This window comes from Polypterus senegalus, chromosome 6, assembly GCF_016835505.1.
Source record: "Polypterus senegalus isolate Bchr_013 chromosome 6, ASM1683550v1, whole genome shotgun sequence".
Taxonomy (NCBI): Eukaryota; Metazoa; Chordata; class Cladistia; order Polypteriformes; family Polypteridae; genus Polypterus; species Polypterus senegalus.
In genome coordinates, this window is record NC_053159.1 from 144,729,273 (window position 1) to 144,754,277 (window position 25,005).

A 25,005-nucleotide genomic window follows, 5' to 3' on the forward strand; every position below is an offset into this window, starting at 1 on the left:
TAAACATATTTATAATTATGTCCCAGTTTATTTAAACAGTGTCTCTTTGATAGGAGAGGAGGCACCAATCAGAGCATAAAGTACTTTAAAACATTCCCACAGTATTCATTTATCGCTTCTGCTAATTGTTTATTCATTGGTAAAGACTGTTGGAAAAAAAAACCCAATAACATCTAAAAGCAAGACAATATAACTGTACAAAAGTCTAAATATGCAAACATTTCGACTGACTTCACAGTGGTTGCCTAAGAGCATTCAGTTTGATCAGATAACAGATTGATATCCCAAATAGAAGCTGACATGCATTGCTAAGGATGCCAATGGTAATTAATTAGCATCTAATTTTGACCAGAGAACAACAGGATATATGATTTGGTGCTCAATGCCATTTTCCCTTAGGCAACCTTTATTAGGGTCAGGATTACAGCTCCTCAAGCTGAGGGCCAGATAATAAATTGAGGGGGGCATATTGACACTAGAATTTTCATGGTACATCTCTGTCACAGTTTTCACAGCCTCTGGCTACCACGACTGCTCTGAGCTCCATGGTAGCCGCCGTTTAAAGAGCAACATGGACACAAGATTTCAAATAAAACACTGGTGCAGTTGTGTATGGGAGTCGATCCCACCAAGCCAAAAGAAAAAACAGAACAACAAAAAAAAAGACCTTTTTTTTGCAACTTATATACCAGCAGAATGGTGCATTGATTAAAAGTCATCAAGTTCCCTTTTAGTAAAAACTCCTGTTAGGTTAAAGAGTTGATAAAATGCTGATCCACATAAATCATAGACTGTGAGACTTTGATTTATGATAATATACACAACAATAAAAATTCAAATGCAATACTGACAGTTTAGCTGAATTATGTCTTAATTTGTTTAGAGAAATATTATAAGATTGTATATGATTCTTAAGTTCTATATAATTTTGATATATATACATATATAACGTTTGATGCCCAGATAGCAAGTAGCAAATCATTTTTATAAACTCAGGCCTTTAGGACAGTCAGAGGGCAATGCTAATCTCCCTCATGTTATACATATGGTTTTTATTCATATCACCTCCTGTAAAACTGGATAAAGACATTAGCTGTTTGAATCACAGCACACTGACGTGCTATTTATGGAACAGAAAGGACAGATTGTACTGTAAGGCAAACCAGTGATCAGTAAAATGAAATGTTTTTTGAATTTAAACATAACTCCAGGCGCCTGTGAGTATAATTGAAATAAAGTGGGCAATTTTCATTTCTTGTCAAAATATAGTTGTAGTATGAAAACTAACACAATTTCCACCCAAAGTTAAAATGACTGACGACAGCTAGCAGAAACAAATAAAAAAGGTGTGCATAAGCCACCAAAATGCCACAGATCTCGAATATCAACTGATTTATATCTTTTTTACATATTGTATGAGCAAAGTCCTTCAGGTTTTTTGCAAGCAAGCATTAAATAAAAATAAAAACTGTAAAGACACACAAGTCAAAGAAACAGTTAACTGGGAACTTAAGGTACAGCTAAGAAATCTGGTTTCTTTGACCACATCATCACAATATGGATATACAACTGCTTATTGAATCCAGGCTATGGAGATCAGAAAAAAGAACACTGGCTCCAAAACGGCACAACATTAACCCACAACAAAGGGCTTGAAAGAGACTCGGCGCAGACTTTAACTCTACTGTTCTGATATATAAGCCAGAGTAAAAATAGGGCCTCTAAGAAAAGGCAAGCTTTCATACAGGTTTTTCTTTGCAATGCAAAAAAAAAAACACTCAAGATAAATAACAAGTGTTTTTAGAACCCTATATTTTATATTTCACTTGAAAACAGAAAGGATTTGACGGTATTTTTGTCAACTCACACATACACCTCTAATTTAGGTTTTCTTTACTCAAGTCATTGCCAAAGCTCAATTTCGGTTTGGCATTTGACCAGACATTTCTTTCTGCAAATGTTTCCAAAAAGATGGTTAAATAAAATGGCTTAGAACTAACCTGTAACTTCCTAGAGGCCAAAGTACACAGAACATATAAAGAACAAATAAGAAGGACGGCAGGAAGTTGTGTAATAATAAAAATTTAAAATCCCAGTTTAAACCTCTGTTCAATCTGCTGTTTACTCTGAAGCTGTTAGGCAACGAGAAAAAAAAAAAAGTGAAGTTACATTCAAAATACATCATCCAACTAATGTGCTTATTCTCGTTCTTTTCCACAGAATTACGCTGAAACATTGACATTCATACTAGAAAGAAGTCATTCCGACTATTGGGTTGTATAGAAAAAGAAATATAAAAAATGTAACAAAGGGTATTGTTGCTAAAAATGATCAAATCATGCATTTAAATATATCAGATAGTATTTCTAGTAAAATCACAATATCATAATTATGCATTTAGCCAATGCCTTATGTGAGTAATACAATTTAACATTTATTTAGTGTCTGTTTGTTATACTATCTATCTATCTATCTATCTATCTATCTATCTATCTATCTATCTATCTATCTATCTATCTATCTATCTATCGGTCTGTCTGTCTGTCGGCCTGTCTGTCTGTCTGTCTGTCTGTCTGGCTATCTAACTCTTATGTGCTTACTGTTTTTGTAATATTTTGATATTTTATTTTTGTTATTCTTGTACAGGAATTACAAACAGGCTAAGCAGACATTTAAATGATCAGAAATGTTTTTCTGATGTGCACACTGACATGAAGATATTCAGACTGCCTATGCTTTTGGTGACTTATATAATATCTATCTATCTATCTATCTATCTATCTATCTATCTATCTATCTATCTATCTATCTATCTATCTATCTATCTATCTATCTATCTATCTATCTATCTATCTATCTATCTATCTATCTATCTATCTATCTCTTACCTGGTCCAATCTTTTAAACTTACTGCTTTTTCTCATAATTATTATTGCATTTCTTCATTCTTGTCCGAGGATCCTGAACAGATTAAGTATGAGTTTAAGACTATTGAGGAATGCTCTTCTGAAAAGCACCATGACAAGTAAATGTGGATCATCCAGATGTCAAATGTTAATTGGATACTACTGTCTTGCATTCCCTTGATACTGTCGTAAACCTCTCTGTATAATTAATTTAAAAGTAATTTTCTTAAAACTATTAAAAGCACAACAGGCAAAAAATAAAAATATAAATTCAGTCATTAGAATAAAAACACATTAAGGATGATTTTTTGGATCCATTTTACATTTCACTTTGGAGAGTGTTTTCGTGTCCAATATATTGTTTCAGGCTCCAAATTTATACATAAATATGAAAATGTTTTCTAGCAACAATATAAGGGAATGTATTTCATCAGTTTATGTATTTAAAGTACGGTAATGCAACAATGTGCAATTATTCTTCATGTTTCATATGTTGTTTACAACCATGCTATTCTACATATTCTACATTCCTTATTCAGTTTAATCTAAAAAAGTAAAGACAAATATGTTTTTGTCATAATTAAAATATCTGTGTACATCTGCAAGTCATATTCCTAATTACTTTATTAACTGAACTGTGATGTTCTTGAATTATTATCTGAAACCCATAGATGATTCTCAGAAAGAAACCAGCCTACTATATCTCTGTTCAACACTAAATAAATAAATAAATAAATCAGAAGAGAATTTACATATGTAGAAGTAAAGAAACTTTTGAAGTATGCCGTACATTTTTGGGGGAAGGCCAACAGACCCACTGTTCAGTATAAAAATATGTTGCATATATTTTTAAATGGCTAAGCAATAGCAAATAAACAATTTGTAATTACAGTGTTGTCAGTTTTGCTAATTTGAGACTAAATTAAAAACAGTACCAAAAAGGCGAGAGATACATAAATTCAAAGTATCTGCCTATTTGACATCTGCTTGTAATATACCAGCCTGTCTAATATGTTGAAGCTTTAAAACTGGTTTTAAAAATCAAAAACAAACTTACAGATTGCTGAAATACTGGTAGGTAACACCAAATTTTGTTATTTTGCACATAGGCTATGTAACTGATTTAAAAAAAAAAAATTCATTCAAAATATTAAAAAATACATACATATAGTAAGTGTTCATCGGGTTAAATATAAAATCAAGCAAAAGTAATTTTTCAAATTAATCAAATGCAAAAATAATTAAAAAAGAGAAATGAATCCTAAGCATTTGGTGTTTTATTGTGTTAATGAGGTAATACACTAATAATTAATGAGCTTGAATATGACTGGAACTGGCTCTTTGCCTCTTTAAAATGTCCATCTATTTTTTTTATTAAATCATCAGAAAGCACCAAAAAAGTAGCTAGAAAAATAAAAACAAAACGTAATCAACAGATCAAGAGTTAATTGTCCAAGACTTTGTCTGCACTGTCAGTGGAAAAAGCAGGTCTCAGGAGAACTTTAAAAACTATAATCCTTCTCATCACTTGAACATGTGCCCTCCAGAGTTGGCTCTACTCTGCTAGACTTGGGGAAAAAAACATTTCACATTCACAGATGATCCTAATTTGGTGCGGTTTGGAGTGTAATTTAGATCAAACGTATCCATGTAAATGAGTCAGGGTTTCTTAATTAGGTGCCTCTGAAGAGAGAAAAAAAAGAAAAAGTTGGACCACATCAGTAGGTGTGGGTGTGGCGCCCACAGTACTGGAGATTTTCCTATATACATAGCCCAATACCATGCTGTCATACATGCCAGTCTTTTTTTATTATTATTTTGCTTTCATAAGGCAAAAGGAATAATGAGCAGAAAGAACAGACTTGGAGACGCTAAGCGAGATTGGTTTTGAATCGACACTGTCTCTCTGTAGCACATGGCAACAAAATAGGTCATTCTATTGCAATTTATCTGTCTCTTTCTACTAGATTGCCAGCTATTTTTGTACTTATTACACACTGGGCATGTGCCAGCTTGCAATATTTGTTCATAATCCCTTTTCCCCAGTGGTGCTTGTTTATAAGGATTAACATATCTGCATGTGAGGTGTTCAGTGTTTTTGCATATGATACGGAATTATAGACAGACAGAGAGCAAGGGAGAGAGAGACAGAGAAAGGAAAGCCTCATAATGATTAACAGTCTGACTAATGGCATCTACTTCCACGAAGACCAGGCAAGCATTAATGTGGTATTTTGGTTGGGGTTGTCAGTGTATCTTGATAGGCCACCTATAAAGTGGAGCGAGTGAATCCCACTTTAGTAAGGGGAACACAGTGAAACAAATGATTTGGGAAACAGTTGCCAGAGGGCACTCAAGGAATGGATTGCACTATGAATCCAACAAGAGTTAGCAAGCAAATATTTCTGTAAGCCTTTGTTCTTCAGGCGTAGATGAAGGCAGGGCACTTAATGTGCAATCAGAAAGGCAACTCTTGCTGTTTTTAAGAAACACAATATGAATCAGTATCAGACACAATGGTTTAATGTGTCATGCACACACTTCGTTTAAATTACAAGGATTTAAAAAAAAAAAAACCAAAAACATCAAATCATACCCAAGAACTGAACCAAACCAAAGACTTGGCAGGATTTCCTCTGGTCAGTGTTTTCAAACTTCCTGAAAAATCCAAACTAACATTTAAACTTGTCTATGTCTACACTGCAGATATTAAATCATATAGATCCGTTTTTTTCATTGTAGAAAAAGGCACAGGGATTTTTTTTTAATTATAAGTTTTGACTATCAAGAAAAACCTAAAGAATTATGATTCTGTGAAGCTCATGCTGACTATGCTATAGAAAAAAACAGTGAAATCCTCAAAAGAGTTACAAAATGACAGATAACCTAAAGTGTTAATTATAGGCAAAGACATAAAAAAGGCGGGCAGCACAGTGGCGCAGTGGTAGCACTGCTGTCTTGTTTGCATCCTGGGTCCTCCCTACATGGAGTTTATATGTTCCCCTGTGTCTGCCTCTGGGTTTATTCCGGGTGCTCTGGTTTCCTCCCACAGTCCAAAGACATGCTAGATAGGTGGGTTGGTGGTACTAAATTGACCCTAATGTGTGGTTGGCGGGTGCGTGCGTGTGTGTGTGCAGGTATGTGTGTTCGCCCTGCGATGTGCCCTGTGCAGGGTTTGTTTCTACCTTGCGCTTTATGCTGGCTGGGATAGGATCCGCCACCCACCCCCACGATTAGGTTAGAAAATGGGTGACTGACAGATTTTAAAAAAGAGTCTTTACAAATAGCAAAGAAGCAGGACATGGGGAAACCCGACAGAGGTCCTTCAGTTCCTGAAGGGTGTACACAAGAGGAGTCATTTAAAGGTTTCATTTCTGACAAATGTCAGCTGCACTAGGGTTGATGGATAACAATTTCAGAATAGTGATATAACACATTTTTCCCATGTAAAATCATGTTATCCCGTGGGAGTTACTATCAGGATGTATTACAGGATATAATAATAATAATAATAATAATAATAATAATAGTAATAATAATAATAATAATATTACATATACTGCCTTTACAATTGGCCAAGGAGAGGCTGGAGTTACAAATTGTGTTCAATTGTTTTTTAGTAATGGGGCTCTCTGCAGATTTTTCCAACAGCCTAAGTATGTTTTTGGTAGTTCTATATTCATTTTAATGATGGCTCCAAAACACCAAGCAGATTGCAACTTAAATAGGACAGTGCTGGCGTTATTAGTAAGACTATTCCAAATATAATAAATATCTTAAAGAGAAAATCTCATGAATACATCCCAGTCCAATATCCACACAGTATTTCTTTGGGTACTGCATTTTCATGACCCATAAAACAGCTAGTTAGGCTAACATGTGACTCCGAATTGTCCCTTATAATGATGGGCTTGAGTGAGATGGGTTGGTATGCCATAGAGGTCATTACAGCCAGAACAGGCCTCTGCTCCCTGTGACTATGCAGTCAACAGAGGTTCTGAGAATGGGATGATGGATGGTGCTAATGTGACTAAAATATGTCACAGTGTACACAGTGTAAGTGATAGCTCAACAAGATGTGACTGTTTCTCAGTGCAAGAGAAATACTGTTTTAAGTCATAGTTATATCATAGAAATTTGGAAGCTAAAACACATACAAGATAATGTGATCTAAAGGCTATGCCACATTATGTGAATTTTCCAGTAATTGTCAGTTGTAGCTCTCACTTACTATCTTAGTGAGTTGGAGACAGTTGGAGTTGGAGGTGCGCTCCCAGTAAGCTGGTCATGTAATGTGACAAGCTCAGCAATTTACTCCAACTAGTCCACGATTTGCTGCAATAAAATCAATCAGGCTTAATTTACTCTTAAATCATAGGTGTAGGCTCTTTGTGAATGAGAGCTTACAAATGAATACTTAGGCAGAGGAACAAGGAATACAGGTGTTTTGGATTCTCCAAAAGAAGCTAATCTGTCTGATGTTTGTGTTTTATACACCACGACAGAATAGAAAATAGAAGAAAACTGGCTGAGACTGCAGCTGAACGTTTCATAGCTATTAACGATTTATACATCACGAACGTTATTGGCAGTCAGAAAAAGGGACGAGCAGGAATGTTTCATAAAGTTAGTAAATGTGACACACCCAACGACTTTCAATTATTTAAACTGTCATTGTCCAACGATGAGATCAGCAACTGTGGTCTGCAAACCTGACTTGTTCCACAGCTAGAAGTTGTATAATGTTGCAATGGCTTTAGTTATGCAATTTTTTTTTTATTTATGTGATGTATTCATTCACACAAATTATTGAATGATTAGTATTCCCTTTTATATTATATTCCTTTTGTAGCGACTTTAAATACTGAACATACGTAAAAATGACAAACTGCAGACAAAAAATATATATATCTTGTACTGCAATGCATTACTATTTATTCAAATTGTTCTTCATACAACTTCAAGATGCTGATATAAGAATTATTACAAGAACCAGAAAGTATAAACACCTAACTCCAGTTCTCAAGTCCTTGCACTGGTTCCCAGTTAAGGTTAGAGCTGATTTCAAAACCCCCTTTTGACCTAAAAAGCCTGAAAATGCTAAGGTCTTGCTTATTTATCAGAACTTACTTACTTAAAAACTGTTGCACACATTGAGTTCTCAAGATTCTGGCGAGAGTCCAAAAATTAGTAAAATAACAGTGGGAAGTCAAGCTTTTAGTTACAGGTCTCTGAAGCTGTGGAATGATCTCCCTGCTAATATAAAAGATTCCCCTTTCATAGCTTTTAAAACCAAGCTGAAGACTTCAGTCTAGTATACCCTGACTAGAGCTGCTAATTAGCTGTACATAGTGAATCTCTGTTTTTTGGTCATTTGTACAGAAATATTAGTAATAAAGCTTTTCTAAACTTTTAATAACCTTAATTTATTCAGTTTCTCTTCTCAGTATCTTGATGTGACACTTTGTGCTACTACTCTATTGCCAGGCTGCTCCCCTGCATATGGGAAAGCCCTTCAATTGGCTCAAATAAATATGGAAGTGTAGTACTTGCATACATAAGTGACTATATTGTGTGCATTAACATGCCTTCCCATCGGCTCAGTCCCACAATACTGACAGAAAGCGAATCTCCTCCTTCAGTTATGGACAGCTTTAAAAACAACTGGATAGGTGAATGGATGGACAGAATAGTGCCCCATTCATAATGCGCTCAGGCACTGACTCCATAGCTGGAAGGATACCAGGGTTATCACGACCCTGATCATATCAAGACGCCCATCCCAGCAGCATTGAATGCAAGGCAAAAAAACAACTCTGGAAATGACACCACTCCAGGACAGGACATGGTCACACACACTCCCCCACACACTCATACTGGGCCAGTTTAGAGCCACCAGTGCTAATTATAAAATTGCCTTGGCAGGTTTATTAACTATCACCAACTGCTTACAATTCCAACAACAATAGACAATTCACAGAGTAAAGAAACAATTAAAAAATTCTAAAAAGAGATCTAAACCAGTAAAAAACACACATATCAAGGTCTTCCCTTCACTAATTGCCTCCCAGACTTTCATTCCTGTAATTTTAGCTAACGCATATTACGGGGATAATTGCCCACCAATTATTTTTCTCATCTGTGTTTTTCTGATGCCATCACTGCATAGTAGCCTACAAACTGTTTTTTCTTTGCAAGAGCAATTTTGACAGCTCCCAACTTACTCTGGGTAAAGAGGGAGCATTTACCTTATGTCTACAGTACACAGGAAAAGGTTCTCAAGAAAGGACTAGTCTATTTTTGTCAGCTGGCCGATTGACATTTAGTCATATCTTGCCATCTGTAGGGTGTCATAAAAAGATTTATTTTACCACTATGGTCCACAGCTGGTGTATCAATAGCACAGGGCATACTGTGTGAACATTTTTGGCTACTGATGTTTTCTGAATCAAGAATAGTGTACACATCTCCTTGAAAATTCCTTCTTCTTGTGTCTAGATAGAATTTCTTGGAATACTTCAGTGACCTATCGTGTCCCAAAAAAGTGTGTATTAGGTTAATAGGTAACTCTGAACTGGCTTGGGGTGAGTATGTGTAGGTGTCAACATGACTATACTCTTTGCACCCAGGGTTAGTCAACACTGCTTGGACAGACTGCTAAGTTGGAACAGGCAAGTTAAGAAACTGGATGGATGTTTTACTGGAAATGTTTTGCGCCACTGATTAATACAGGGTGACACAGAAAAACAGGAACTTTTGAAATGCGTAGTGGCAGCCATGTGCAGTTGGCAGCACTGAGGAACAGGGACCTTGAGCTGTAAACAATCTCGCCATTTAGTAATCATGGATTAGTGGAACGGTCAACAGCGTGCTTTCGCCATAAAAATGTTTTACAAAAACAATGATAGTTTGGAAGGTGTGCAGAGGGAGTTCCGACGTTTTTTCAACTTGTGGCGTCATGGTTGGGTTCCCTCGAAACACGTGATAAAAACTTGGATTAAAAACTTTGAAGAGACTGGATCTGCTCTAAAAAAGAAACCGACAGGACGACCGAGAAGTGCTCGTACTCCACAGAATATCGAAGATGTACACATTTCAGTCTTACGGAGCCCACAGCAGATTGGAAGAAGGCATACGTAAAGGAGGACGCCATCTACAGGATGTAATTTTCAGACATTGATAATTTGGATTACTGTCTCTTAAAAGGCAAGTTGTAGTGGTTCAATTGCTGTCAATACATTTTTTTTTGTTGGATTTCTTCTATTTTTATTGGGTTTTTCAAAAGTTCCCCATTTTTCTGTATCACCCTGTATAACAGCAGAAGAAGTCTGATAAATGAGAGTCCAATAAGTCCATCAAGCTCATTTGGTCATCTAATTGCTGAAGTCACTCGATATCCTTTCCAGATTCTTTTAAAAAATTGTCAAGGTTACCATTTTATCTACATAACTTGATGCACATGTAAAGAACTGATACATGGCTTTGAATTTAAGAGCACCTTGTCATAAATTTTACTGGTGACCATGGGCACTATTTAGAACATTAGAACAATTCCTACGAGAACAGGCCATTCGTCAAGCTTGTCAATCCTTTTCACTTAACATTTTAAAAATAGTATCAAATCGAATTTTCAATTCTTATTGTCTACCACTATATTTGTTATATTATTCCATGTGTCTATATATCTCTGTGTATAGAAGAGCTTTCTATAATTTCTGCAAGTTTTCCTCTATGTTCTCGCATTCTTGATGGGATCCATCATATTAGTTTACTTCATAATTTTGAACACTTTAGTCATGTCACCTCTTAATCTCCATTTGGTTAAACAGTAAAGCATTCCTTTAAACTTTCCTTATGGTTCATAGTTTATCTGAAAAAAATATGATCAATCACTTCTATCAGTGACTTTGCAAATTTTACAAAGTAGGTCCCCATGCAATCACCTTTGCTTTCTGTGTCAGTGAAGAACATGCTCTTTATTCTAGGGATAAAAAGGCAGAGATGGACATAGATAACTGTGAGTTAGCCTCTTTTGTGTGATGAGAGTATATGAATTTCCCTTTGTCTTAGCATAGTTGGGAACTTTCAATGTGTCTGTTAAGCCTGTGTAAGTGTATCCAATGATGAATTGGTGCCAAATTTAGAGTTGACTACTGTCTTCCACTTAATGGTACCTGAACAGACTTTGACCCCTACATCCCTGAACCTTGACTAGGTGTGTTCTGTAATGTATAGATGAAACAAAAGACCAAATACATGCTTATATCAGAATGCCTCATCATAATTAGTAAAGTCAAGTATCAGTTACATTGTAGCCCATTATTTTTATTAAAGCATAACACTCTCCAAACTACCTGCTCCACTTTAGGGTCATGGAGTGTCCAGAGTGTATCCCAACAGCCCTGCTCTCAATATTAGAAAACAGCCCCAAACTAGGAGTCAGTCCATCACAGGGCCCACTCACAGAGGGTCAGTTTGGTATCAACAAACAGCCTAAAACACATCTAGCATCTTTGAGGAAAACCCAGGGATTTTAGGAAACCTACATATCGACAATAACCAGGATTTGACTCCTCGACACTGGATCATGACTGCAGCACTATTGTTAACAGCATTAACCTGTACTCAAGAAGGCATGTATACACTGTTGTATAAAAAGGGTTATTAAATCATGATAAATACAATGTATTAGATTACTTAGAAAGACAGAAAAACTACAAGTTAGCTGATGAATGATCCTCTGTGTGTTTTGTTAGCGAAAACACAGAAGTGGCATAGCGGGGGACATGTCTCCCACGCTGTCTTTTATCCCAAACACTTTCCAAATTGAATTAAATACATAAAAATCTGCTAATAGGATGTGTGCAAAATCTCTAAACAATGATCCCCCAGCATGCTACTAGCATGTTAAAAAATGCTCATTTCATCTTTTGATTTTTAGCAGTTTGAAAGGCAATAGAATACTGCAATGCAGAATAAACCAAACACTTTATCAAAGTCCAACTGCACCTTTAAGATTAGGCTGTTTATTGTTCAACAGGAACTTTAATGGAATCCACCTAAATGTTGTATTAGTGTGTCTTCCTTTTCTATGACTCACCCTGTATTATCTGTTATCCTTATTATTTAACTCTAACACACTTTCTTTTCGTACTGAGAGATAAAGTTTTCCCTGACCTTGATTCTGCTCTTTAAAGCCAAATGGTGATAAAGATGACATCTTTGCCGCTTGACCCTGTGTAAAATTCTCTTCTTTTAATGGCCTAGATGCTGATTTCTGTATGCAGTTTAAAATAGTTTGTTGATTTGCAACATTAAACTGGTCAATGAGTCTGTTATAACTGGCTAAGGGGAAGAACATATTTTTCTCTTTTAGCATGGCAGCATAATGCTCATCATTCCCACCTCACATAACCAATGATCTGGGGCAAACTCCAAGCTTTGTCACTGTTTGTGAAGTGTTTTTATGTTGTTTTTTTTTGTACAGGTTATGCTTCTATCTGTAAAATAAGTGCCTATTACACTGACAAGTATGAGTGAGCATGTGTGTAAGTGTGACTGGTACCAGACTGCCATCTTTCTATGGTGGATTCCATTCCAAAGTTTTTTATAAGTAGAAAACCACTGTTTTATTTTTACATTTTTTACCACTGGAACACAGACAGGTTAAGTGACTTGCTAAGGATCACCAAGATGAGTCAGAATTAGGCACAACGCCAACATCCTTGTGGTTTAAAGTCCAACGCCTTAGCCACCAGGCCACACTATAATTACAAAAAAAGCCTACACTCTAAAACCAATTTATATGTTTCCTTATTATGAGGTGTATTCAGTAAAGGATCAAATCTTAAAACCAGTTGAAGTAGGAAACTCAGACACGAAAAGAGCAAAATCACTTTCAGCATCCAACAGCAGGAGGGAGTCTCGATGTTTGTCTTCTACACAGTGAGTGAGATAACTCCTTTAGTGGTTTTATCTTCCAAGAGATGTCATTTGGGAATTATATTACTAAAAAGGGACAGCTGCTTCTTGGACTCTGCTTGTCCAATGACATAAATCTGAAAACGCTGCCCTGAATTTGAATTAGTAAATGTATGTATGGCCATTTGAAATACATAATTAGGTGTAGGCTGACTACGTGGTGCTTATCCAGACAATCCTAGACACACTTCTGAATTTTTATTGGGTCATGGAGGCACCGGTCATTAATAAAGCACTGGGGGTTTTAATTATCTCTCTTATATGGCATGAGTATAGTAATTGACACCTATATTACAGCATCGCTTTGATCACATTTCGTGCGTCATTACTAGGATTTTTCTTAACTTCTGCCAGATTTGCAGTGCATATACTCTGTATGGATGAAAATAATCCTACCTGTCACGCACGCTTTACTGCAGGAAGTATAAAAGAACAAGTATTGCCAATTTACTGCAAGTGATACAAATTAAATACAGTTTTAAAAGTTCCCAGTGCTCAGAAAAGGAACTTTGTGTCCCCGATGGCAGTAATATTTTATATAACAAATCTATTAGTACTGAAAGAATCTTCACAAACTGCAATCACAGACTGGAGGAAGAGAGAAAAACACACTCCATGGCGTCACTTTCATTTAAAGTTTTCGTTTTTGTAATCTGCTGTTTCACTAGAGATTTTCCAGTCAATACTGGGCAAAATACCAAAGGCTGCTTTCCATATTTTACAAATGTATGGCACTGAGTTCTGAATGCTTTATTTTCCTCATAGTAGGAGGTTTTTTATTTCTGAACATGTCATAATACAAAAGACATAATCTGTTTTAAGAAAGGGGATATTAGAATGCGCAAAGAGCTGGGGATTTATTACAGGTTAGAGTAACTATGCACGGACTTTAAAAAGAAAAACAACATTCTAGCCGCAATTATTTGCCTATTGATAAGAAACAAGACATGAAAGAAAGCTGTGCAACAAAAAGGAGATTTTGCAGTGCTCATTTGAAAAGTGAGGATGGTTACAATTAAAAGTGGCAAGACATTTTCTGAGAAAAAGGCTGTCTACGTTTCTTTGATTGAACGATTGCTTATGTCTTTTTAACTGACAGTACAACAGTGTTGTGTAGACCCACACAATAATAATTAAACATTCAAAGGAAAACCAGTGGCTTTAGAAAAGAATATGATTAGAAAAAAAATGTCACCCAACAGTCGCAAAAGTAAAAATATCATCCATTTTTAGAGGCTGTGTTCTTTGGACAGGGCAAGAAGGATGCTGGATCCTTTCCTGTAAGCAAACAATTCAAGTGAGATGGTAGTCCGTCACAGTGCATCCTCACACACACCAAAGCAGTTTATTTATATGCAACCAACCCAATAGTAAATGAAACTCTTCAAAGGAAACAAGCATGAACACAGAGAGGACAAACGTGGGGCAAACAGAATGTACTCCAGCTGGGAATAAGTCAATGACACTATCTTCTGCATCATTCTGTCTCTCTAAGAATATGTCATTTAAAATAAAGTTAAAAAAGAAGCAAACTCCTGGGTGATTTTAAAAAAAGCCAGATATGAACATGTTGTCATAGTCACCTATAATGCGCTAACCAGACATTCATGGTAAAGATTGTTGCTCAGTTATGTGAAGAGAAAAATAAATAAAAATTAAATTAAAACAAATGTTTACATAGGCAAAGTATGCATAAAGGGTAGATCGGGAAAAAAGAACTGTAGATGAGTTGATCGGTAAAAAAGAAAAAAAAAATGTACAGTATACAGTATATATCTCATGAGCTCTTGGTTAGTTTTCAGGTTTTGGATCATATTTCACTTTCTCTGATTTGTATGAAATGTATTTGGCTTTATTAATTACATTCTTTTGTGTTGCTCTGTTGATGTTATTTTGTTTAAATCAAGCTTCATATGGAAAGACAAATATCTGTTGTGGTGTTGCATCAAATGATTACAGCCCCAGGTCACTTAGGAGCAAGGGATTGCAGTAATGCCTAGTCAGAATGTTACCTAAAAAAATTAAATGAATGCAAAACTACACAATAAAGAACAACTTTATCGAGGAGTTATACAACATTAAAACAATTGTAACGAGAATAAACCATTGAGCCCAATCACCTAGATTTTCCAAAATGACATTAAGTTGAGATCTGTAGGTCTCTAAAATGTTCCTCTTCACCGCACTACTTGGTAATTTATTTCTTGTATCTATGGTACTTTGCTTGAAAAAACTTCCTAACATTTTGGTGCAAAATCTGCCCTTAGGATTATTCTAACCACGTCTCCATGTTCTTACTGAAGAATGTATTTTAAAGTAAAAGCTGGGATTTCACTTTACTATTCCTCTTAATATTTTAAACACTTCGATCATCTCACCTCTTTATCTCTTTAGGTTCATGATCTTGCACTCCTGATTATAATTTTTGGTTTTGCCCAGTTATGAAAGTTCACCAAGCAGTTAATTGGCTCCAATCCTAGTTGCCTTAAATCGGATTGAGTGTGTTTTGAAAATGTTATTTATGTTATGTAAGACAGGAAAAACCAAATAGTGGAATCACAAAACGTGATTTGTAAAAGTATTCTTGTACTGATTTTGTCAAAGAACCACAAAATGGGATGCCTGTTTTGACACAATGTACTATAATAATTAGGACAAAATTACAGATGCTGAGGATATTGACCTATTAAGACACAGCTGCCATAATATAACTTTCTCTTCTTTTTTTATTGCAATAGTGAATCAAAGCCAATATTCTAAATAATTATGGAATAAATCCACAAAAAAATAAACATTACATTCAATAAGTAGATATGCTTATAAAACAATGCGTTTGATTGAAAACAACTCGATATATGAGGAACGTTCAAAAGATTTCTGAACATTTTTTCACTTTATTTATTAAGCAGTTCAAAAACAAATGACATCACTTTTCTACATCGTCACCTTCATTTGTGATGCAAATTTCCCAGTCACATGACACTCTCAGACATGACCAATTATTACTCCTCCTGCCTTCATTGTTTTCAACGAAAATATAAAAGTGCGGAAACTTTTTGAATGTCCCTCATAATAATAATAATTTTTTTTATAACCTTATATCTTCTCTTTATAATCTAGGAATAAGGAAAGGGTTTGTAAATTTCCTTTTTATTTCTCAGTATGGAATTCATTTTCTCTTACGTTTTCTATAACATTTATGCTTTCAAGCAATATTTATTTTGATTTTGAAAGTGGACTACTGGTTACATGAAACACGTTTCAGTGTGAGTTTAGTTGAATAAACACAGATGCTGAATCCTAATAATACCAATGTTTGCAGAATATTACCCTACTTTCTTTTTACAGCAAATATCAATTTTCATCATAATAGCACATCATTACAAATACTTAAAGTCCATTATATCTTTATACAGTAAACCTACACGCTGCTATCTTCCTCATCAATTTCTATCCTCGATCCTTCTGGGAATAATTTGGTGCTGCCAAGCCAGTTAAGAGTGACTGAAGATAAAGAAGTCATGGGGCAGGTCTGTAATTCTGAACCCATGCAGCTAAACTTTCCATGAGCTTCATTTAGCCTCATTGAGAGATCATCAGCTGTATGGAGTCATAAGATTTAATATACTGGAAGTTCATTCGGGGTGTTTTCTGGACTGCACATGTGGTGTGAGAAATAAAAATCAAAATGTAGCTCGCTATTGTTGGGATACATATAATTTACTTTATTAAGGAACTTTTGTGCAGACACTCATACTGTAGAGCAGCTATATTTATTACACTGAAACAAAAACCTGAAAAAATATTATCTAATAAAAAGCTGCCACATGCAGATGAATTCTATTTCAGATTGTCCAATACATTCTAACTACAGTGTGCATGCTGTGGCCAGCTGACGCGCTGGAGAGCAATTCTACTTTAGAAAAAAAAAATACTGCTACTGCCAATAGTTAAATCTTTAAATAAATATTTCTATTCATGACAGAATGTTATAAAATATTTTTATTCATCAAATGAAAAATGGAAAACTTACATTTTTGTAAAGCAATGGCGGAAAATGTTACACTATCCACAAAAAATACAATATCATATTAAAATTTTTGGCTTAAAGAAAGCAACATCTTCAATTTAGATTTTTCATGTTTAATAAGTAAACTACTGCGATTTCTTTAAATATTTATTACACATTTTCATATTTGAGTTCCTTAAGTAATGCTGTATGTTGAGAAGACAAGGTTCATAAAAATCACTTCTCCTACCTAATTTTTTTTTTGTTGAGAAAACTTAATTAAACCTGTGATTCTTTACTCACATAATCATATGTTGAATTTACTTATAGTCCATAATCTGCAGATGTTCAAATAAAAGTGTGTACAAAACCGTCAGCACAACACAGATTAAATGTTAAGGTCTGACACACCATTTTGTTATAATGTATGAGTCTAGTTAGAAAATGTGTAATACGGCACAATGCCAGTTTTGATTTAACAGAAAGACTGCGAGAATTGTATTGTATCACAAAGATCTTGTGTTACATTAATTAAAAGGACAACATTAGGTTATTAACCAATAATAACAAACTTATATTAACCATCTATTTTGAAGTAACATACCCTGTATTGTTCATCTTGCCTATGAATAATTATACTGAGTGTATTCTCGTGGTTTAACCTTTAAGAAGTAGGTAGTATGATGTAATTTTTTCTCAGATTTATGTTATCTGTCAGTTCTTTTATTTACTGTATATACTAAGTACTTGTAAGGTATCTTTGATGGCATATACTTCAACAGAACATATTTTCCAAAAACAAATCCACTTTCACATAAAACACACATCTGAACTAAATGCTTTCTGCAACCGCCTATTGTTAACCCCACTTACTCAATTCAGGATCATGGGAACCAACCCATGCCATGACAGAACACGTCAAACACACACACACATCCATACTCACTCACACCGGGCCAGTGTATACTTTAATTAATCCTTTGCAGTACTCTACTTACAATAGTGTTATTTTCAGTAATAAACATTGCTTAATAATATAAACTTTACAAATAGATAAAGTGACACCTACAGTATCATTAAGTATAGATACTCTTCTATACCATACATTTTTTTAAAGCTTTGCATAATATTTGCTTTCTAATACTGTTTAGCATTATACCTGAAAAATGACAACAAAGAATAGAGAAACTAAGTTATACACTAACTGGACAGCCCATAATGTGTTCATGTGTGCACAGTTTTAGAGACACAATAAACTTACAGCTTGCAGAATTTGTCTACTCTGAAAAATTCTTTTGTAAGATGATTAATGTTCAGTGACTTTTTGATATTCTGGTTAATTCATGTGCACAGCTAAGCATATCAAATCTGCAACATATTTACTTTTAAAGCCAATGGTGCTTTCTGTGTTAACTTTATCTTGGAAAATGCAAGTGGTGAAAGGGTTGAAACATTTAATCATTCATTGACACTATTTATGGGTTTCAACATGCAGTTCTAAAGTTACAGAAGAACCGTATGCAAATTATACACTGCAGATTTTCTAGTTCACTTTTTTATTACTATCATTATTTAGACAACATGAACTTAAACATCTGTAGCCCCTAGGTAATGGCCATATGACGTTTGGGATAATAAGATCACGGCAGTGTTCATGGTATCAGGCATTCAGAGCAATACAAGACTACATGCCTACATGAAAATAGCTGACCCTGAATATTTTTACTTGACCCTTGTTCTTGTCATACAACTTTGAAGGTAACATCTGAATTGAGCTAAAGCTAACATCCTTCAGAAGCGTAGACATCTGCTAAATTTGTTATGGTTGTCTGCTTTCTTTATTACAAAATGGAAAAATATTAAGCAAAATGGATAATATTAGTTCTTCTAATAAAAGAAGTGGTATAGCCCCTTCTGAAGTTATAAATGGACTGAATTCAGGTAGCATCTTTGTACCAACAATTTTTACTGACAATTGTAACAAAAACAAATTCCATACAGAATGGAACTAATGAACAGAATGAAGGCATACGCTTCTCATGGCCACCTAACTGTGTTTCTCCTTAGTGTCAATCATAGCCTGGAAGTGACAGAAAATGTTGAATGGGCATTGTTGTTAAAGTACTATAGTGATACTGATATGACTGATTGGAAAAATGCTGTTTTGTTTATCAAGATAAATAGGTAGCGCTTCCTTCTGCTTTATGCTTATATGGTTATTTCATGATGGCCACTGTTTTGTACATGTTGTTGCTATGTTGGTCACTATTTTTGTCTACTCATTTTCTCTAGTGCTGCATGTCACTAGGCCATGAATTCGTAAACTCCGGGCCACGATCAGATGTTGTCTGATGTTGGGTCATACAGAGTCAAATTTTACAATTTAAGTCAATCAGAAACGTTTTTTTTCAATGGGTTGCTGTGTGAAGTTTAAGCACATGCCATTGCCCCACTATGGCCTGTGCTGGCTGTAATTCTCCAAGGGGAACCCCTGCACTAGGTATATGGTGCATGGACTGAGGTCTTAAAGGAGATAAAGAGAAGACTTGGTAACTTAGTATAGTTTTTAATTTGGTCTAGGGTTGCTTTGTTTTATGGTTCTAAGTTTAGTGTTGCCCTGTGATTTTAGACTGTAAATCTATGATTCTTAAAAAAATCAAGAAACAAGATCAGCGTCAATATTGTTCAAATTCTTCACGACAAGAAAAACAAGTCAATGGGATATGGTCAGATAATGAAGATCAAAATCTCACATCAAATAATAGATGGAATATTATCAAACCTATTCAAATGCACTTCAAGAAGCAACATGTAATCAAATCTGTAAAGTTTTATAAATCATGGCAATTTCTTGCTAGACTGCACACTGGTGATTTTACTTTTTCACACCAGAAAGTACCCAAAACTAGAACCAGGTCAATAACTTCTTTCACACAAGAATACAAGAGATTTGTTCAAATGTTAACTAACACATTACTCACATATTTACAGACATGGAAAATATGGAGGAAATGGTGGAAAATATCTTTTTTTTTGCATTCATCCAGCTACTTTGATATTGGTCTATGCAAATTGTTATTACAGATTGAAATTCACTGTGCAAAGAAAAGAGAATACTATAAAAAGCTAAAGCAATCCAATTAAAGTTTTTTAAAGTTTAAAAATTAGTGTACAGAACAACAACACTTCAAGGTCATTCATCTACTTAACACTGCAGATGGTAACCAATCAGTGAGCACTGAGGTACCACAGCCGTGTTGAATGCTTTCCCATTGGCACAGGATCCACACGCGAGCAGGAAGCAAATGAGCAGTGGATTTGCATTATTTGTTTTAAGAAACTTCACATAGCATGATAACAAAATTGAAACTGAAATCTGGCAAAGTTTCTCCTGAGCCTAATTGTTAATGGAAAAGTCCCTTCTATGTCATCTATGAAGACCCTTCATTTTCAGTGGAATTAGAGTAGAACCAAAAAATAGCCTCTTCTGTTGTGTGACTTCGACTTGTAGAAGTCAAAAGGTATTTATCTTTAACTTTCAAGGAACACTCAAAGTGCAGGCCCAAAAATGGGCAACTTTGATACAAACACATCTATACTGGTGAGAAAATGATCCACCCGCACGAAGAGTATGAGGTCATTTATACATCTCAGCAGTCCAAGGACTACAATAATTAACAGAAAGACAAGTGTGATAAGGAGAGGTCTGTGGCGGTGCAAGTTTTAAGATAATGTGGTGCATTTATACCTGGGCTGTGGACTAGGTGAGTGGTAGTGAAGAACAGCAACTCCTGATCGTAGGTGAGGCAATTGGCAAAGCATTCACATGCGGAGATGCAGAGGCAGTTTAAAAGGAACAGTGCAGGAAAAGAAGGGAGCACAGAAGGCAAGGATGAGCAGGTGAGTGATAGAAGGCAGATGTGTGGAGCCAGTGTGTTTGGGACCCTGTGTGGGAGTGAAGCCATGGTGCTCCGAGGGGTGTCCCTTCTCAACGATTGTGTTGGAGCAGAGATCTGGATCAAAGCCTCTCAGGGATCCAAAAAGCTCTGGGAGAGTGTGAAGGATGACAGCAGCCCAGCTCTGTGCGTCCAGGTTTGACAAAGTCAGCGTCTCCACCAGCTGGTAAGACCCGTTGGGGTGAGCTGGGAAGACAGATAGAGAGTGAGCTGCTATGAAACGAGTAATGATTGCTATAGGAGACATGGTTTCCCTAGTGGATTTTAATTATTTACTGGCTTTTAGCATGCACTTGAGCATTGGATTCTATCATTATTTATTTATTTATTGAACAGACTTGTACATATTGCACTTTGGTGTTTTGAACCTGAGACAGATGGGGTGAAAATAAAAGCCCTTTGCACAACGTTACACCATTTCTCTTGTGCAAGTGTTCTTATTGCACTGGGTCATCTCTGTTTATGCCTATCAACGGTTCTGGGTTCAAGCTCCCTAGGACTGTGGAACCAATCTGGACCATCACAATGAGCGCCAACTGTGGTTGAACTTATAGATCCACAACTGGATTCTTTACTGGCATTTCTGCTCCTATAAATGTATCTTGGATTTTGATTTGCTTTCCAAATCAAACTCAGAATCCCAGTTCAGCTGAATAGACAGTATGTTATTTATTATCTAGTTTTTCATGTCAGAATATGAAACCATGGATTGATATCCATCCATCCAACCTGCTTTATCTTGAGCAGGGTCACCAGGGAGCAACACCTGGACGGGATTCCAGTTCATCACAGAGTTGGATAGGTATTATCAATTGAATGGCTACAACAGGATTAATTATAATGTAAAATGTAAAAGAACATAAACTGTTAAGAAAAAGATAAAGCTGCTGTTACTTGAAAAGATTCAAAGCAGTGTCTAATTAACATATGATTTTCAAACTTTGTCACCATGCTACTTATACAGCTCATGATGTACATTGCACTCCATTTAAAGTGGAGAAAAAAAAACTTGCAATAAAAAAGAGGAAATGTGTAAAGAAGAGAAAGGGGCTGTCATGGTACTGGTATGACTCTATGTAGACAATTTTCATATACTTTCCTAAGTACCAGCAAGAAGAAAACCTCACAAATGATGAGATATTAATAGTATAGTTGTAGTAAATGGAAATAATAGTCATTTTAATAGCAAAACACATAATAACACATCTAATTACCATAATTAACATATGTGAATACATGTGTGCATTTAGTCGAAATGTTACCATTTCAGAATTAAAGGTATGGTTATGTTTTATACTGTTTTAATGTACACTGTATGCAGCAAAAAACATTGAGAAACCTAACATTTTGTAGTTGACTTTGTTTAAAACTATAAAGCACATCTGTATATGAATTTAGAAACAAAGTTTGCTGATACATCACACCTATTACTTTGTGACAGCATAAAATTCTCAAAACCACTTCATCAAGTTTCTGGGTTGAGAGTGAGTTTGAATCTGTCCAAGAAGCCTTTGGCCTAGGGGGGCAAATAAAGTACCCAGCTTGAATTTGAAGATGTGGGAAGAGAACTGGAATATCTAGTGAAAGATACAAGCAGACATGGTAAGAATATGCAAACACCAAACACACAAAGAAAAGGCATAGGAGTCAAACACAGAAAGATGGATCCATGGGGAGCAATGCTACCTACTGGAACACTCTGTGTTGTTATGTAAAGCAATAATCAAAAAAATATTTTCACTGCTTTTAACATACCTGTGTGTCATGTTCATTCTAATATACATCTGAATTACAATCACAGCAAATCCACTTGCATTTACAGTACATACAGTACACTGTATGAATGCTCATAATATTCAGAGAGATAATATGATGGAAAGTAAATATACAGTCAGTCAGTCATTATCCAACCTGCTATATCCTAACACAGGGGTCTGCTGTAGCCAATCCCAGCCAGCACAGGGCAGGAACCGATCCCCGGGCAGGGTGCCAGCTCACCGCAGTGCACACACACACACACACATACACACAGGACAATTTAGGATCACCAATCTTTGGGTTGTGGGAGGAAACCCACACAGACACGGGGAGAACATGCAAACTCCATGCAGGGAGGACCCTGAAAGCGAACCCTGGTCTCTTTACTGCGAGGCAGCAGCGCTACCACTGCGCCACCCAGTAAATATACAGTGGTGAACAAATAATACTAGGAAACAGTACAGTTTGCTGTTATATTACTTAGTTAAAAATATGTTTCAGAATCAGCCGCACAGATGACATTTTGCTCCTGCGTTTTGAGATCTAGCAAGTGTGGTATGAGTAGGCCCAACACAAGAATCAGCTGGTGAAGGAACAGATGTGGTAAAGAATAGAGGAGGCTTGTGCTAGCAAGGTGGATCTGAGCTGCCTATAATGTCCTACCTAGCCCATCCAGTCTCTGTATGAGGAGGAGGAGGCAGACATTGGAGAATATCTTCAGCTGCTGTATGGATAGTAAAGATTGACTAATAAAAATGGCAAATGTATCAATTTAAAATTAAATATACAGCATAATAACATGTTCAGAAAGTGAAGGGGGCTGAATACTTTCTGATTTCACTGTATACCACTGTTTTATAGTTCAACTCTTAATCCTTCAAAAGAGAGTAAAGCAAATAAAATTCAAAAGACACAAAAGAAAAACAGGCAATGGTTTAATCAATTATAATAAAAGGCTTGTAAGAATTACTTGTCTATTTACTGTATATTTCTCTGTTTAAAAAGTGTCATGTGTGGTTGGTGGTCACCTTGCAGGCTAGACGAGATAAGGGATACCCCTACAGAAAAAGAGGAGGCACGGTTGCTAACAGTATAGTCTTCTTTTCCCACAGCTAAGAGAAGACACCCAGTGAGGGCCCCCAGCCTCAACCGTGATACTCAGAACAAGCCCCACCACTATCCGGTCAGAACACCTCAAGAGGAGAAAAGAGACATCTCATTCGCAAACTGGAGTCAGTACAAGATAAACTCTCACGCCAGATTAAATTAATACCTTTATGGGCAAAGGACTCTATTGTGGATTTTCAGATCAGCATCTTTTTCTTTGTGGCATTATGCACCGTTGTTTCAGGCAATTAAATGTGGTTACCAGAGTGGTACCCCAACAATTCTTGCTGTGTCAGAGTGGTTTCTTACTGCTGGTCAAAAAAGATATGGCCAAATCGCTTAGCCACTTAATGTGAACCTAGAACACAATAATTATAACTAAACTTACTTTTGAAGATGTTGAAAAAGAGCCCTCATTGTGTCATGATTGGGTTTTGGAAGGTGCCGTATCAACTTCTTCATAGATTCAACTCTCTGCGTGTAGTCACGTTTTTCTGTTAAAAAAGAGAAATAAAGAAACTAAGTACCAAAAATAAACTATACAAAAAACAAAAGTTACTATTAAAAATTATGTGTGCATTGAATATTATGACCACACGCTACAAATCATTTGCAAGAGCAGAGTATCCAGAGAAACATTTTGTTTCCGTCTAGGTGGATCAATGAACAGTATTTAATTGCACACCTTTTTAAATAGACTTCCCATTTATCTCAACAATAATTAGAGGTTTCAGTGAGCACGCAGAGAGCAATGACACCATAGGTCAATGCCTGCCTGTGTGTTTAACGGGGGCCAAGTAACTGTAGCTGTTAAGAGGTAATGTTAAGTAGATACTGGCTTGCAAACCAAAGTCAATTGTTGTTCAGCTTTTCCTGTGACAAGAAGAACACTGCAAGTGAGAAAGATACAAAGTCATTATGCTGGATGTTTGGAGAGCTGCTATTGCATCAGGCACTGTGATCTGTTATCACAGAAAAATGATTCTCAGCTCTCATGTTTCTCCATGGAGCCACACATTCCACTTATCAGGTAATAAGTGAAGCCTGATTTGTGCTGTCAGTTACTGAATATATCAGCTACCATTCTGCGTTAGTCAGATTCTGGTTCTGACATTCAAATGTGCAGTTTTCTATTACTGTAGATAGTGGAAACACACTGGAAGCAAGCAAAAGACTTTTCTTCTAAAGGCGGATAAACACATGCTAATTCATTTAGAAGGATTCAGAGATGAAAAGTATGTTTAATTCACAGCTAATCAGCTTAAACAAATTTAAATTATACATTTAG

At 35.8% G+C, this 25,005-nt stretch overlaps 1 protein-coding gene across 1 annotated transcript in view; it reads right to left on the bottom strand.

Moving 5' to 3' along the window:
* arhgap15 (Rho GTPase activating protein 15) overlaps window positions 1-25,005 on the bottom strand; it is a 657,673-nt gene that overhangs the window by 58,763 nt on the left and 573,905 nt on the right. Inside the window, exon 14 of the mRNA XM_039755090.1 lies at window positions 24,106-24,211. Within this exon, the coding sequence (XP_039611024.1) occupies window positions 24,106-24,211 (106 nt within the window). The remainder of the gene's footprint in view (window positions 1-24,105; window positions 24,212-25,005) is intronic.